Source organism: Crinia signifera, chromosome 11 (assembly GCF_055691185.1).
Source record: "Crinia signifera chromosome 11, ASM5569118v1, whole genome shotgun sequence".
In the NCBI taxonomy this organism is placed as follows: domain Eukaryota; kingdom Metazoa; phylum Chordata; class Amphibia; order Anura; family Myobatrachidae; genus Crinia; species Crinia signifera.
In genome coordinates, this window is record NC_139227.1 from 83,911,547 (window position 1) to 83,929,998 (window position 18,452).

The following is an 18,452-nucleotide window of genomic DNA, read 5'->3' on the forward strand; positions in this document are numbered from 1 at the left end:
ACCTTTATTATTTAATTGTCAGTCAATAAATATTTTTTAAAGTGCAAAATCCCAAAGTCATTGGTTTACCATTAACTATGTCAGTCTTCTGGTAGTCTGACATGGCGTAAAGCCGTGTAAGGACGCATAGAGTAAGTAGTAGTCATTGTCAATACTGATCATCAACATGACACTGACCTTTAAACCTAATAAACATGTCACTTTAATACTAAATTAATATGAAATGAGTATCATTATTTGGAGCTTTTAACTCCAAGAGGTCATACATTCTATAACAATAGATACACTGCTCTAAATGGTTCACTATGTGATTTCTAGATTTGAAAGCATGTGATAACTAAGACATTATCTGGAAAATGTTATTATCTGCATAATAGTTCCATATTTGTACTAGACTCAAGTCCTGTGCATTTGTGGATTGTTACTTAGGTCAGATTTCATATTGTGTTCTGCAGCTGATCATAAGCAACTTAGTGAAACCATCAGGTCAGCTGGGCTCCGGTAAAATGAAGGGGTATAGCCAGCGGGCTGGGGCTGGGCCATTGGGTCGCCACTGGGTGCAACTACAGGACTTTTTTGAGTTGGTCGCACCTCAGCCTCAGCCCCATTTGTAGCTGAGTGTGTGTAACTTGGCAATCAGTTTACACAGGTTAAGCATCCTGAGAGGTGTTGTGGTCGTAGACAAAATCGCAGAAAGCGGGGCTGCCATCAGAAATTGTGGGACCCGGGACTGAGAAAATAGGCTGTGCCCCTGCTTCTCAAAGCCCTGACATGCCTGGTGAGACCTCCGGTGTCTGTAGCACTGACCACATTACTCTACCTTTAAATTCATTCAAGGAAACTCTGAACTTTGTTTATGACATATTACGCAGTCCTGGACCACCTTTCTGTGTGGGTCTGGGACTGGAGTCCCCACAGTCCCCCTTTGATGGCAGCCCTGAATTAAAGCAGTCTCACTTTATACATAATTTGTATAGCTCATCAAGGAGATAATCATTTATTAATACCGTTATCAAAAACTGATGTGGCTTTTTATAATCAGTGACATTATAGAGTTATAGACTATATTATTAAGCAATACATTTAAACAATACTCTAGATCAGGGGTCCTCAAACTATTTTACTCTGGGACCCCATCAGACAATAAAAATAATTACAGGACCCCAGCAAGTTACTATAGAACTACTATAGTACTACATGTGTTGTCAGCAGACAGCACATACATGGCAGCATTGTGGAGGCACAAAATGATGGGAGGAGTCTAAAATAACAGACAATTCAATAGATTTTTCAAACTCCTTGAATCACTGACTGAGATTAGAAAAGTCATCAGCCTGATGGTCAGCAACATGGAGTCGTGACCCCATGCTGAGAAGGTCGGTACCCACATTAGGGTCAGGACCCACAGTTTGAGAACCGCTGCAATAGAATATACAATCTGATGGAATTTATCTATGAACATACTGTACAGGTATGTACACACAATGGAGTCAATCCAATTAAATCGCCCCAGAACATTTTTTAAGTGTTTTGCCATTACAATTTCAATACGTGTTCTTGACTTCACCTTTACAAATGGAAATGTTACACCTGTGAGCAGGAACTAGAATACCTCAGTCACTGAGCATACACTAATAAAACTAGTATGATCGCAGAAGATGTACAAAGTCGTGGTACTCATTACCTACTGTACTTTATTTGCTCCATTGCACTTTCACCCATTCACATCTCAAAATGTGTTACATATCACGAAATATGGGGACTGATTCAGGTTTAATCGGTCAGGCCGAATTCGAATGTTCAAATTTCTGAATGTTCGGGTCTGCACATGGGCAAATAAGTGAGAGATTTGGTAAGAAATCTCCAGTTTTTTAAAGCGGCAATCATTTTCATGGCAAAACCAGTTTGATTTTGCAGTGTAAATGATTGCCGCTTTAAAAAAAAATGGAGATTTCTAACCAAATCTCTCACTTCCTGAATCTCTCATCCTACTAAATTTCACCCTTCGTGCCAGCTCTGGTTAGTTTTCAGAAACAGAACTTGGGTTTTGGTTTCTATGTTAACAAGTCCAAATGACCCGTTTTATCGATTTTTATTGAGTTTTATTGATTGTGGAATCCAAAACCAAACCCAAAACACTTGCCAAAACCAAAACCTGATGATGAACATGACGTGTGGGGTACAAAGAAAAAGGAGGGGGTAGTAACAACAGAAAACTCTCCCCATCTTGTAACTCATTTTAATATATCTCTTGCAAAATAAAAATGTTTTATAAATTGCCAATGAATAAGAACTCCCAGCTCAATCTTTCAAAATGATCCCAAAAGTGACTGATCTGAGCTGTTGCCTAAAAACATCACTATCCTCTGTAAAAGATCTGGAAGAGTGGCCACTTACATTTTAGAAACTTGCAAATGTACATAATAATAATATATATAACACACATAAGACTAGAAGCTAATCTTTAAAGGTGGGCAGGGCCGGCGCCACCACTAGGCATCTTTAGGCACTTGGAAGCCGGTCAGCCCCCCCATGGAGCTGGAGCCAGTTAAGTGGTGCCCATACCGCCCCCCCCAACCCCCCCAGTGGAGCAGCAACACATCACCACCCCCCGTGTCCTGCAAGTTGGCGACTGCCACACCCAACCCCCCCGGTGAGCGACTCGATGGCAGCCGCATCCCCCCCAAAGAGTGGGTGACCACCTCAGGCTCTGAGATGCCTTGCACCGGCCCTGTACCCAAACACAGTACTATATTTCTTGCACCCATGCACCGTGTATGGGCACCTTAAGATCAGCTATTTATAATTAGCAAATTATAGTATTACAAATGGAACTTCTCATATAAGTTACTGTATAGATAGATGGTATGTGATCAGCTATACACTTCTTACTACGTATGTAACATAGTCCTCATAGTGTTTAGTATATACTGTAGTCTTAATGGATAATTCAGCGTGTAACTGAATATCTGTAGCAGAGACAGGGTTAAGGAAATTAATATCTTTCAATAGATCCCTCCCAAGTAACTTAACATGTGGAGAGAAATGGAATGTTTACCTTGATTGTAAAGATTAAAGATTTCCTTGCCCCACCTGCTGTGATGTCACTAACACACCAAATAATCCTATAAAGAGCAAGGTGTCCATGTGGCTGCTACTACTGAAGGTCCATCGCCCACGGGGCATACAATGGGGTATCAGACTGCCAGCTTGTGGGTGCTATGGCTGGCATTGGGTCTTTCAAGTTCCATAGAAGTCGTTCCAGGTACAGTATATCCATCTTACAGCATCCTTTATATCTGCTACCTCTATCTGCATTCTCAGTGGGACAAGATGATCAGGACTCTGAGAAAAGACAGCGATCCCAAACAAATGACATAATGACAACGTTAATAGGAAACAAAAGCATGGATTATTTTATGATGAAAATGTAATGTATCCATACACTGGGTATAATAGTTGAAATACAGGGTTGTGCTTGCTGTATTTACAGTACATATACTGTATGCGAGTATATATATATATATATATATATATATATATATATATATATATATATATATATATAAACATACAGTATATTTGCTTATACAATGAACAGTTATACAAAAGCAAAATGTGGTGGTTGTTAATACAAGGAGAAAGGCTGGAAAACGTAATATTCAGAATACGTATATTAAACCTATGTATATTTCCATATTAGTTATTTATTCAGCTTCTCCACAGCAGGAACTTAGTGTGATCTAGTCTGACAGTTTTGAACTCATGAAATCCCCCCATAGAAGACCCCATTTGATCATATTGCTCAGATTTAGCATAGTCTTCGTTCTATCCCATACATGGTGCCATAAGCCCTCGCCACCTTTGTTGGAAACAGTTCAAACTACAGTATCTGTTACCCTTTCAGTGAAATAATAATTACCTATTTTAAAGTGTTACTAAAAAAAAAAAGTGATGTCAAAATTGAGCATGAACCGGTTTAATTCTTACAGTGAGCAAGAGCATACACTCCAATCATATACTAGGTCCTAGACTACAGTATTTGTCATTGTAGACTTTAGATGACTGTATTGAACATGATATACTGTAGTACTTGCTAATTTAAGTGGTGCAGTAGTTATAGCTGATTCATTAAAAGTTGTAGCTATGGTAAATGTGTTATATAGTAGAGCTTTTCAGAGATTATAGTAACTTGATACTAATTTAACCAAACTGTATCAACACTTAACAGGTCGAGTCCGTAATCATGGGCACTACGTCTGCAGTACATGGGGAAACTATCACTTCAAGACCTTTGATGGAGACTTTTACCAGTTTCCTGGCAGCTGTAGCTACAACTTGGCCTCCGACTGTGGAGACTCCTATAAGGAATTCTCCATCCACGTCCACCGGTCAATAGACAGTGGTCATCCGCTCATAGACAAGATTACCGTCACCATCAAAGATGTCATCATTCAACTGAAGAGCAGCATAGTGGTGGTGAACGGGGCCATGTGAGTTTTTGTGAAATCCTGATGTTTCATTTGTTTCCTTCATAGCTTGTATTATTTTTATACTTTTGCATGTTATTTATTCTACCTATATATGTGCTAATGAAATATTATATAGTCCTTATTCTCCCTTTTGCCTTGCTCTCTCCTTCTACCAGGTTCATGCAATGACAAATTTACCATTTATATAAAGTGAAGGTTGATAGAACTTGTCTAACATTATTTCTCAGTTATTCTTAGCCATGCTGAAGATATTGGTACGGATAGTTATTGCTTTCTTAAACAGCACAGTTACATATTTCATATTATAAAGAAAACTATCTTAATGGATAATAACAATGTCATCCTCATTACAAAAAACCTACATTGTATACAGTATATCTATAGCACTGATCAAGGCCCATTGCAGAGTCCTCCTGTGCCGGCAGACAATGTAGTCCCCCGCACATGTGTCATCATGACCTCACTAAATTGGGGGGTCAGGAGCGGGGAGCTTGTCATCACATGCATCCCAAGGACATGCCAGGTGTTAACACACAAGCAATGAAGGATGTGCTCTGTGTTTCTACAAGAAATTGGGCAAACTTACAGGCACCCCAAAAGCTTAGAACAGTGTCAATGGGACAGTGACCATGTCCAACCCTCCGACTTACGTACCCTGTTACAACCCTGACTGATTACTTTATGGTATAAGCCTTGGGCTAATGAAGAGTTGGATGTAAGAATGTATTATGGTCTTGTGTATGCCCAGAAAACAACTATAAACAGTATCCTGCCTCTGACCTGAGATCTCCTAATTATAATTATTATAACTTCATTTATTAACAGTTTCTTATATAGCGCACACATATTCCGCAGCGCTGTACAGAGAATATTTGAACATTCACATCAGTCCCTGCCCCAGTGGAGCTTACAATCTATATTCCATACCACATTTATGTATACACACAGACATTCTAGGGATAATTTTGTAGGGAACCAATTAACCTATATTTGGATTGTGGGAGGAAACCAGAGGAAACCCACGCAAACACGAGGGAGAATATATAAACTCCGCACAGTTAGGGCCATGGTGGGAATGGAACCCATGACCTCAGTGCTGTGAGGCAGTACAGCTAACCATGACACCATCCAGACTGCCCTATTATTACTAATTATATTTTTTTTTAATGGGCAAAATCTAATCTGATAATATCCCTTCTATAAACCTGGCACATACAGTACTGGTGCTGAGATGCACACATCTTGCAATTGTGCAACCGTGCATATTTGCACTATTATATAGTTTTCCAAACACTTCCAAAGTGTGTTCCAGGAATGAATGTGCTTACAGTGAGCATGAGCTGCCTTATGCTGAGCAGGCGTCACTGCAGTAGCTTATTATTCAGACAGAAAAACAACTCTAGTAGTTAGTAGATGCTCCTGTGACACTGCAATACATCTGTGGTATATACCTGATCACCCAGGTGCACACTGCATATAGGGCAGGATTCAAACATGTTCGCTAGGCTGCTGATTTTCATAGCTTAGTGAACAGGTACATGCCACCCCACCGAAAGTCACCCCCCCCCCTCCCGAATCCTATCGCTAGCATGTGAGGGGGTGTGTTACCCAACACATTCCCTTGCATGTGGCCGAACGGGAGAAAAATCATAACCTGCATCTATGAACCGCAGCAAAAGTGAGCAGTGAACAGTACTTATGCTCTAGTCTATTCAGTAGAGAAGTAAACCCCAGACAGAGAAACGTACTGACACATTTGTTTCCACTGAGGCTTCTCTTACAGACTACTAGAAACATTTGTATCAGATGCTTGCTTGTTAATAAAGATTGTGTGTGAAGACAGGTATCAGAATATAACTATCTCAAAAAAATGATATTGTACTAAAACACAAAGAATAAATGGACTGCTGAAATCCGTAGCTGATAATTGTGGAGTATGACACACCAAAGGTGATATTAAAGACCCTTAAAAGGGACCAAATCTATACATAAACTCAGCAGTATATACATAATAAAAATAAAGGACAATATAATAAAGGCAGAGAAAATTAAATTTTTTATTTCTTGCACCAATTCATTTCTTTTTCTTAACACGTCTATCAACTTTTTTTTAATACGTCGCTCCCAACATCCCTAATACAGGGTATTAACGCCCTGATTCTGGTCTGTGCGCTCCCCTGCGTGTTCGTTCAGGGTAGCGATGTTTGGCTACTGCGCATGTGCATAAACTTTTATGCGCATGTGCAGCAGCTTTGTGCAAGCAGTTGCAGCAAATGGATTATTTGCTGACCGGTTCGCACATAGCAGTACGGACGGGCGTGGGGCGGTGGCCATGGGTAGCACCTATGGGAAATCACCATCACCGGATGTCAGCTTGCCGCCCTCTTCCTGTACAGGAGTGCCGCAGATCTATTATTAGAGAAATCAATTGATGGTCGGCGACCATCGTATAATTTCTGGCCCGTACGCAAGCTGTGAATGGATGTTTATGCAAAACACCCATTCGCATGCGTGCGGGGGAAATCTGAATGCGCACCTTCGTGCGGGCAATGATTAGATGACCCACAAAGCTGTGAATTTTGAAGCTTTGCGGGTAAATCAGAATGAGGGCCTATAGAAAAATGCCCCCCCCCTCCCCCGCAGTGCACATGGTTTTGTCCATCTAAGAAGGATTTTGTCAGAAAGAGTGAACTAGAATAAGGCCCACAGTGCTGATACATTACTATGTGCTCAAAGATCTTGCTGTGCGTTCTCAGAACAGAACACTCAGCAGTGTTGCTGCGTGTGTAGGCCCCATAACTCTCTCTGCACGTGTTACATCTGCCCACCGACAGTGCAACATGGTTTTGTCCATTTGAGAAAAAATGTGCTTTGCTATAAATTCTGTATTAGGCCTGATGTCCGCTTATCAGTTATGTCCTGTGATCATTGCTTAATTCTTCCACATAGGACTTGTACTGTAGATATGGTTTAGCTTTTTTTGCCGATAGTCAAAGATAAAAAGTATGGCAATCACTGTAGATTCATTTTCTAAGTGATCTCACTAGCAAGCTGGATAAATCTAGTTAATCGTTGGGGTCACCGGGGTCTCTGGGGTCACAGCCAGTGTGTTCACAGAACACTGGCCCTGACAATTGGCTGGGCACACAGCGCTGACACATTGCTGTGTGTTGAGTGATCTTGCTGAGCGTTCTGAGCTCAAGGGGGTCTCTACATGTGTAGGCTCCATTAGTAAAATACAGTACCCTTTGAGTGCCAAGTGACTTTGTCAAAACAGGTGTGAAAATTGCCGCGCAAACATTTTTATTCATCATAACGACCTGTGATGTTTACCTTATACAGGAAATATCATCTTTTTTTTTTTTATACAACATTTTTTTACTTGAATTTATATAACAAATGTGAACGACGCTGGCATTTTTAGCTGATATCTTGCATATGTCTCGCAGAGATGTTGGTGTTCAGAGGGTTAAGGTAGGTGTTACATAAGTAAGCTGAATACTTACTTTTTGACACGGTAGCTTCTACATAGAGCAGCTGTCTCCTTGTAGGTCCAGGGTGCTGACTGGCATTTGTACAAGGTGTTTCCTTGGGTGCGGTGCATTGGATAAAAGCAATTAAAGTGGAGTTTCTTAATGGTTATGCCACATCTTATATGTGTCTTAGAACATATGGTGAGCACTCTGAGGTGGATCCCAACAGATTACAGAATATAGGAGCCATAAACATTTATAGCATTAATTATTAAGTATATGGAAATGATTAAACCATTTTGTTATGAGGAGGCAGACATACACAATGGATAGATGTGTCATTGCCACAGTGGGTGATCTGTATCCCCAGTTTGGATAATTCTTCCTTGCAGTGGCATAACTAGATACCTGTGGACCCCATAGCAAAAGTTTGTAAGGGCCCCTATTTATCACCTAATGCTGAAAAATGTATACAGCATATGATACTTTGACAGGCAAAGTGGGCCCCTCTCAGCGCTGGGCCCCATAGCAGCTGCACACCTTGCCAGGGCAGGCGACGGGGGGGGTGTCAAAGGGGACACCTGTGCCGGGCCTCAAGCTTGTGAGGAGCCTCAAGGTTCTGAGGCATTCAGGGGCTGTAAGCATAGCTGCGGCAGTGCAGTGCCTAGCAATGGTTTATAAAGGCACCCCCCGGTTCCTGTAAGGGTACTTAGTCGGACCCTCCTCCAGTATTAGTGAATATTAATTATGTTTCTTTTGTAACAATAAAAAAACACATTCAATATGCATTATACTAAAAATGTTTTGCTCAAGGGGGCGGGGTTAGAGGGGCCCGTCAGAGATATCAGTGTACTGGGCCCCAAGATTTCTGTTGCCAGCCCTGCCCCTTGCACCTACGCCTTTGCTTCCTTGTATAAGGTAAAATAAACATGAGTGACCAAACAGCTATGACAATGGTTAGATAACATATAAAAGTAATTCAGTCTCATTAGATGACAAGGATTTCATTATCAAATAATCCCATACATCCATAAAGCATTGGTAACTATAAATTACTTTAGAAAGCTGGTCACTGTATTCTATATTATACTGTAAAGTCTTTATATTTATTCTGGAAATACTGGGAAAATAGAAAAACTTGAATGAAATCAGCCTAACACTGTAGGGATTTTATGATGCTTCAGAATTTTAAGCAAAAAAAAAAAAAAGAATGAAAAAACTTTACAAAGCTCAAACTCAGAGGGGGAGATGGTACTAAGATTGGAGTTATATTTCACATGAGTTGTTGCTATGGGCAACCAATCAGATTCAGTCTAGTATCTTTTAGAACACAGGTTCTCAAACTCGGTCCTCAGGACCCCACACAGTGCATGTTTTGCAGGTCTCCTCACAGAATCAGGTGAAATAATTAGCTCATCCTGTGGATCTTTTAAAATGTCAGTCAGTAATGAGGGCACCTGTCAGGTGACCTGGAAAATGTGCACTGTGAGGACGGAGTTTGAGAACCACTGTTTGAGAAGGTGCTAAATAAACAATAAGTAGATTGTTATTGGTTGCCCATAGCAACATACCATGTGAAACATTACTCCCATCTTAGTAAATTTCCCCTAAAGAATCAATGCATATTATGTCTGTATATACTACTGTATATTCTGGCTGCATTTTTTCAATTTTTTATTGGATAGCAACATAACAGATTAGGTGCAGTTTGGGTGCTGTCTAAGCCTTAAACCTTGTGTACTGTATAAAGGAGTAAAGGTGCCCATACAGTAGGGCGAATCCACAGCGATTTGGTCCTTTTTTAATTCGATATTTTGGATGAAAAGTGTCCAAATCATACGCGAGATCAAACAGGCATCGGAATAACAGGCATATGGTAATAGGTGTACATCTCTAGCATCCTGTAGAACAGCCAATCACCTAAATCGCACGCAAAAAACAAAATGCCAGAAATTGTGGGGCCCGGTTCTGACAAAATAGGCAGGGCCCCCCTTCCCTTTCTCTGACACCTGGAGTGCCCGGTGAGACCTGTCTGCAGCACTGGCTGCACAAATCAATCTCTACATTGCTTCAAGGGAAATGTGAACTTTTTTTATGAAGGATTATAGTCCTGGGCCCCCCTTTCTGCCTGGGCCCAGAACTATATGGTTTCTAAGTCAAGGTCGTACCGGTATATTTATTATTCAATGCTCTTTGCAGATGGTACTTTTCCAGCATCCTTACATGCCATACTTAAGTATATTATATTTTTATGCTATGTATATCAAAGTAAAGGGGATAAGACATTTGATATTAATCCTGTGTTTGGCAGTAGGATACATCTCAATAAATTTTACATTTGAAATATCATCGTTGTAATCTAGCAGGTGAACCTGTTCCCAATGGAGCATCTGTGATGTAATAGATTTGAAAGCAACATATAAAATTAAATTGTGCCACTTGACTTTTTCAAATGAAACTGTTACGGATTTGTAGGACGTTCAGAATTTTTATTTTTAATAATTATCTTGCAGTGCCAAGACACCATACTACAGCTTTGGGATCCTCATTCACAAAACAGATGCCTACTTCAAGGTGTACGCAAAGACAGGCTTGACCCTCATGTGGAATAAGGAAGATGCACTCATGGTGAGCAACACATCAAAGCAGCTAGTGGGAGATACTGTATATCAAAGCTTGGAGAGAGATGAAGTACCAACCAATCAGCTCCTAGCATACATTTTTCAAACAAAGTCTGTACAACGTCAGTTAGGAACTGACTGCTTGGTACATTTTCTCTCTCCACTTTATCTCTCCCCAATCTTTACCAATCTCTCCACAATCGAAATACCCTAGGTCAACAATGACAGACATTTAAACACAAGATTAAGGTCGACATGTACATGATTAACATTCAAAAGAGTTTTTCTTGGATTTTTTAGGTTCATACTTTACTATCCAAATGGGCATAGAGATAGATTCTTATAGTGTGCCTAGCACAGCGACAATGTCAACACAGACACCAAAAAAATCATGAAAAATGCACGTTGACCTCTTGAATGTCGACCATGTACATGTCAACCTTAAGCTTATGTCAACCTTCTGTCACTCTCGAGCTAGAGTATGTTGACCGATCTTAGCAATGGCTTGACTAGAAATTATTCTCTCCCCCCCCCCGCAAAACAGTCTCTGGGAAATACTCCCCCCCCGCAGTGGAGCGGGCAGTCTGCAGTGTCCGGGAAGCGCTGAGTGAGCGGACACTGCGGACAGCGGCGGCAGAATTGAAAATTCAAAAGATTGGCCTCACGCTGTATCTGTCCTCTTGCTCCCGCAGGTTACAGCGCCGGTACCCTGCACCCCTATGGAGCCTGCTCCCCCCTGCCACCGCTTGGGCTGTGGAGTCCTAGTTACGCCAGTGATTCTTAGGAGTTGAACAATAGTTGTCGACCTAGTGACTGTTGACCTAGACTTTGTCGACCCATTATCCCAGAACCCTCTGTAAAGCTCTGTACACATGGTGCGATTCTAGCAAGAATTGCTGGGGATATAGTCCCAGAGTGACCATATTCCCATGTATACGGGGCGACTGACGCTGGGAGTGTGCTCCCGCAACCATCCCTGCAATGGTTGCTGGTCACAGGAGCATGCTCCTGCGACCTGCGGCTTCCTCCTGGAGATCAGCTGTTTCCCCCGGCAGAGAGGCTCCTTTTCATCAGCGACTGTCACTGATGAAAATGGGACACTGAGCAATATATATAAAGTTACAGTTTTCTTGTTTTGTTTACTTGTTTATAAAGTCTGTAACTGGGCGCAGCAGATCCCTTGTGGCGCTATATAAATAAATGATAATAATAGTAATACTAGTCAGATATTCTTTCCATGTACTGTACTTAGGAGGTGGATTACTGACACCTGGCAGCATGAGCTAACATGATAAACAGATTGGCAAAGGTTCAAATAAAACTTGTTCCCCCAGGTGGCTCTATCCTGTCCCTGTGCGCTGTGACAGCAGCACTCTGTCCATCGTTCCTTTTTCCTTCTTGTTATCAGTTATGTAACAAGTCACCTCTGACATACAGATCATGTAATAGTACCACACATCAACATGCTAATTTCCTGGCATAGTAAACAGAACTATAGGGTCCTTTCTAGCAAGAGTGGTTTATTTATTTCCTGGGCCAGTAATATGATTCATTCTTTTCTTCTACTCAGCTGGAGCTTGACCCGAAGTATAACAACCACACCTGTGGTCTGTGCGGGGATTATAATGGCATTCCTATCTATAATGAGTTTCTTTCTGGGGGTAAGTGATCTGGACAAACTGGTTCGCTGCATGAACTTTACCAAGTATGGATCTCTTATTATTTGAATGGAAAGAACACAGCGGATAAAAATAACTGTCAGATCTGGCAACCGATTGTGCAATGTCAGTACACTTGGGACATGTCTATACAATAAGCAGCTTGTTGCCATGTTTCTTATATTGACATACAGTATGCACAATTTACATTGATAAACATATTATCAGTAATCCTATATCATAATGAAGTGTTAATTTTCCGGTATTACAATTATTTGCGAGCCAATTACTATCTGCTTTATTGCTAACGTACAATAATTGGTTAGCTACGGTTTAACAAGCTGAACATTTTAAAAAATGCAAGTCTTTGTTGTTGTATGATGCGTACACAGTAAGATTCCCTTAATACCACTTTTACATAAAAACAATAACCCGTATGTGGGTAAAAATAAAAACCTGGGTCCAGTTACCCGTCAATTCAACCCGAAAAGTTTTCCGGATTGAACACAGGCGAGACCCAGGTTCAGGAGCAGTGTAAACGGATATCCCGGGTCATCCAACTCGGGTGCCGGATGACTGCCCGAGAGGGGGGATCCCAATGGTCAGTATCCTGACGTCAGAATCCCGACTTCCGTTCCTAACTGACAGGGGCTATTCTCGCTTGTGGAGGTCTACGACCCCCATAGAGGCAGAATAGAACCTGTGGGGAATGAAGTGAGCCACTGAGCCCGCAGCCTGGCGAGCGCAGCAAGTCCGCAAGGGGCTTCTTTGTGCTCGCCCCCTGTCAGAGCACTGGCAGTTGGGATTCCGACATCGGCATACTGACCGTTGGGATCCCCCCTGTGAGACTGCCATACCATACCCATCCAACCCGGGACCCATTTCCACCAATGGTGGAGCCCATACCTCCCAAATGCAGCATCCTGTAGTCAGTCCAGAGGTTGAGCAGGTGCTGTCTGCAGGTATCAGTGGAGCCTGGGAGGAGGTGAATGGTTGCCTGTGTGTGGAGATGATGTCATCTTGGAGATGATGTCATCTACGAGTGCCACTTAGAACACCGCCTCCACCGGCATCACCACCCGGCATTATGCCAGATGGGGACGCTGTGTAAAAGGGGTCAACGGCACGGTTTCACCCGGGTTGGAGCCGGGTCCAAAAACCCAGGTGCAACCCAGCATCTTCTGTGTAAACATGGTATTAGTATGTTTCCAATATTTCACTGGGCAGACCAAGATACAGTAGCTAGAGGTATGGGCTAGCTGCACCATTATGTAACATGCTAATACAGAGCAATTTGGATTACCATTTTATATGACATATTCTACGATTTCCTGCATTTATGAGACCTAAAGCACCATATGCATTAGCGATATTGTACACAATATCATCTAGTGTGTACGCTCCCCTGCGTTGGTAACGATGATTGATGTTTTCTGAACAGGCAGGTCAATTTGGCTATATAAACAAACAACCTGCCTGTTCAGCAGGTCCCAGTGATGTCATTGAACGATATCGGTGGTCGATATCGTTCAGTGTGTACACACAATATCTAGACTCGCAGCCACGGCTGATATTGTTAATTATATTGGTTGCGGCACCCGTCGTTTAGTGTGTATGGGGTTTTAATGTTGTTTAATTCCAATCAGCAATATTGATCAGATGTTTATCAGGCCTGGTGGAAAATGTCAGATACTAGCTATGATTAGGCAACATGCACAGCTTTCATCTCCATGGGACCAGATAAATGTAAGCAGCTGACTGGATTACAACCCTGAATGGTCCGATCCATTCCATTTGTTCACTCATGTTTGTGTCTGAACTGAACAAAGGTATTTTCCATATACTGGCAGCAAGCGGCGGATTGGTCATAGAAATTACAGGGAAGATTCCTGGGAGGCCGACGCACCTGTGAGGCCACCTGTCAGCCAGTGACTTTTTCTTATGGTGTGGCCCTGCCCAGAGTAGTGGCCCTGTTCCCCTTACTGCATCCCACACAAACAGCCCTTGTTGTCATCCATCTAAATACATTGTGGGCGCCCATCTTATCCATTGTGACATCTGCTAAAGGGACAGGAGTGGGTGCTATCTGGGGGTGTATCAATGCCTGTGAAGTTTTTGGGGTCCACTGGTCAGGTATGGGGCTATTTGTGATATTCACAGGTTTATGTTTATGTTTAAAATGTGTAGTGATGTATTAATTCCCACCTATACGGTGTTGGTGCCGCTCACCTGAGGCCACTTCTTCAGGGCCACTTTTAGTTCCCAAATTGTCCCTGCTGGTTGCACTATGGGCCTTATTCTAGTTCACTCTTAGAGGCAAATTCCTTCTCAAATGGACAAAACCATGTGCACTGCAGGGGGAAAGATGTAACATCTGTATAGAGAGTTAGATTTGGGTGGGGTTTTTCTTCAAAGAGATCTATATTGCAGTGTAAAAATAAAGCAGCCGGTATTTTCCCTGCACAGAAACAAAATAACTTACCCAAATCTAATTCTATCTGCACCTGTTACATCTGCCCCCCTGCAGTGCACATGGTTTTGTCCATCTGAGAAGGAATTTACCTCCAAGAGTGAACTAGAATAATGCCCTATGATCTGACAGTGTAAGGGCAGCTTATACCCCTTTCACATCACAAATGCCATGTTGCACCCAGGGGATTGGACACAGGTCCATCCTGGGAGCGACCCAGCATTCACAAGGAGAGGCTCCCCACAGTGACCCAGCAATAAGTCGGGTCGCTGACATCGTGAAGTGTGTGTGTGTGTGTGTGTAGGGGGGGAGCAGGGGAGAGGCAGCGCTTGGAGCTGACACTGCCTCCTCCCTACAGGGTGAACGGGACCTGGGTTACCTGTTCACACTGCCCAGCAACCCGTGTCCAACCCTTCTTTTAACTGGGTCAGATTGCTGGGTTGCTGGACCAGTGATTTTTAAAAATGGCCTTTCACACCGCACAGTGACCTGGGTCGACTCGGCAACAACCTGGGTCGATCCCGGATTATTAGTGCAGTGTGAAAGGGGTATTAAACATATGTACCTTGTATATGTATGTATATATATATATATATATATATATGTTACATTGTATCTTTGAACCACAGATATCACTCTCAGTCCTGTGCAATTTGGAAATCTTCAGAATATCCATGACCCAAATGATGACTGCACAGACTTAGATGAAACGCAGAAGGTGGACACATCACTCTGTTCCCAATATGTGAGTAACATCTCCAGGCACGTACATCACTGTATGGCATGTTCCTCAGAGTGACACATGCTGCTAATTATAATAAATTGGCATTAATATATTTTATTAGGGTAGCATGATAACATCCTGTACTTAGGAGAAGTCATTCTGGGATTTGTGTCCTATACAGACATACCAGTGCAGACAGCAAATGTGTTGTTAATAGGATGCATTATTTTATACAGTGACAGCACAGTGAGGGAGATATATCAATCCGTGGAGAAAAATAAAGTACCAACCAATCAGCTCCCAACTGTCATATTTCAAGAGCAGCCTGTAAAATGTCTGTTGGAAGCATTTTGGCTGGCCATTTTGCTTTATATATTCTCCCCAGAATCAGATATTTTTTTTTAGGCACATTGGACAGTGGCCCTTATTCAGATCTGATCGCAGTACAAATTTGTTCTCAAAATGGACAAAACCATGTGCACTGCAGATGGGGCAGATGTAACATGTAGAGAGCGAGTTAGATTTGTGTGAGTTATTTTATTTCTGTGCAGGGTAAATACTGGCTGCATTATTTTTACAATGCAAATGAGATTTTCGTTTCAACACACCTCACCCAAATCTAACTCTCTCTGCACATGTTAAATCTACCCCACCTGCAGTGCACATAGTTTTGCCCATTTTGAGAACACATTTGTACTGCAATCAGATCTGAATAAGGGCCAGTGTCCCAACTGAGCTGCTCACAATTTAATTTTCCTACTGATAAAGTTTTCACTGGTCTAAGATAATCTACTGTAACATTATGTCTTTGGAGGACCGGGTACATACAGATGACCCTCAGTGGGATAAGGCAGGTGAGGCACAGCCTTTCCTGTCATACTAGCGTATATGCTGGAGTTTTGAATTGATACAGTATGTAAAAAATACAAAGAATTTATAACAAAAATTTAATTTTTATTTATTCTATTAATTTTTATAGTCAAAACTTTTCTGCACATCTGTTATCAAAACTCAGCGAATATCCAGCAGTGTACTGTATACTACTGCACATGTGTATAATGATGGCATGCATAGGTGCCGATTTATGTTTTTACTGGTGGGTGCTCATGCCAAAACTATAGAGGAGTGGCTTCATGGGGAAGGGGTGTGGCCACAAAATAATACAAATTTATATTACGGAGCACAGTTGTCTCCAAAATTCAAATTACGGCAACAGAGTTCCACATACATAAATGCCCCCACAGTGCATGTACATAAATGCCCCCACAGTGCAGGTACATAAATGCCCCCACAGTGCAGGTACATAAATGCCCCCACAGTGCAGGTACATAAATGCCCCCACAGTGCAGGTACATAAATGCCCCCACAGTGCAGGTACATAAATGCCCCCACAGTGCAGGTACATAAATGCCCCCACAGTGCAGGTACATAAATGCCCCCACAGTGCAGGTACTCCGCGGACAGAATACACTCTTGCCGGCATACTGTTTCCCAGGTGGCGTGTCCGGCAATGTGGGTGCTGCAGCTGCAAATTAGCAAGTTAATATGGCGGCCCATCAGCGGGTCTCGGGCCCGTGGGTGCTCATCAATTTCCGTGGGTGCTCGGGCCCTTGAGCACCCACAGAATCGCCACCTATGATGGCATGTACCCCATGGCTTATATATTGTGTGCATATCTGGCTCTGGTACTTGCCTGGGACTCGAGCCATTTACCTCACCGCACGCCCCTGCTAGTGAGTAACCCTAACCCCATACCCTGCCACTTAAACCCCCTGCCCCACAGCACAACCCTTCCATCTAAGTGACTAACTCTAACAATCCCTCCCCGCAGCCGAACCCTTACCTTCACCCCCACCCCCACAGCCTATCCCTAAATCCCCCTTAGTGCCTAAAACTAACCCTCCCCTTCCCAGTCTATCCCTAACCCCCTCTGCATACTTACCATTGGCAACCCAGCAGTTGGGATTCCGATGCCGGCATCCTCATTGATGTTGAAATTCTGGCGCTGCTTTTCTGACAGTAATCGCGATCCAGGGGGGGGGGGGTGTCCATATTAACTCAGGAAGAACAGATTGTGTCCTGGGTTACAATCAGATCCAATGCCCAATTTGGATAACAGGAAGAAAGAAACCTCTGTATCAACAACTGCTTGCTTTTAGTGTCAGTTATTGTAGATTATACACATTTGTATCAGTGTTATAGTGCACACAGCAAAATAACCATGGTCATCATTAGTGAACAGTAATAATGATTTTGCCTGAGAAAACTCTAGTCTTCTAGTCTTTTTAAATGTGAATTTGAAATGTGAAAGGAACTTACTGTGATTTTATGACTAAACAATAATGTCTCGGAATTATTATTTTCACTCTGCACGGAACCTTTCCCAAATTTCCGGACAAATAACACTCACACAGTATTATTTCCCCTCAGCGCAAGGTCTGTGAAGAACATTTGGCACAATCTGCGTTTTCAGACTGTCAAAGTCTCCTCAATATGGAACCCTACATCCAGGCCTGTATGCTGGACATGTGCTCCTGTGATCAATCCCAAGACACCTTCTGCCTGTGCAGCACTATCACAGAGTATTCCAGACAGTGCTCTCATGCAGGAGGACGCCCGGGTAACTGGAGAAGAGACAACTTCTGTCGTAAGTATTATTGTTCTCCATACAATATGCAATAAGGACTTTCTATATGGCTAGTAGATCACTGAAGTTCATCCCAGTTGCCTAGAGGCAATTTGGAACTTGGTGCCTCTCCCACCCATTAAAAAATGTTTGAAACTGGCCAATGGGTCTGGCCGATGAATTGTGTGCACATCGTGAGGTATATCGGTATGATGTGCTGTCCCGCAGGTCGTGCTGCACGTATGATCACTCAGCTTTGCTTGTTGTCCTAAGCTGATCATATGTGCTTTTAAAGCAATTACCTGTACAATCCCTCGTTTAATCGCTCTTACCACCTGCATACAATCTGGTCGTATGAAGGTCATTATGTGTATGGCCAGCTTAAGG

The 18,452-nt window shown here is 42.4% G+C and overlaps 1 protein-coding gene across 1 annotated transcript in view; it reads left to right on the forward strand.

Annotated features, from left to right (window-relative positions):
- The first annotated feature begins 3,189 nt into the window (after positions 1-3,189).
- The window catches only part of LOC146045081 (mucin-2-like), a 33,819-nt gene continuing 18,556 nt past the window's right edge, over positions 3,190-18,452 (forward strand). Inside the window, exons 1-6 of the mRNA XM_083163765.1 lie at positions 3,190-3,265; positions 4,232-4,493; positions 10,480-10,594; positions 12,158-12,248; positions 15,345-15,460; positions 17,870-18,086. Coding sequence (XP_083019891.1) covers positions 3,190-3,265; positions 4,232-4,493; positions 10,480-10,594; positions 12,158-12,248; positions 15,345-15,460; positions 17,870-18,086 — 877 coding nt within the window. The remainder of the gene's footprint in view (positions 3,266-4,231; positions 4,494-10,479; positions 10,595-12,157; positions 12,249-15,344; positions 15,461-17,869; positions 18,087-18,452) is intronic.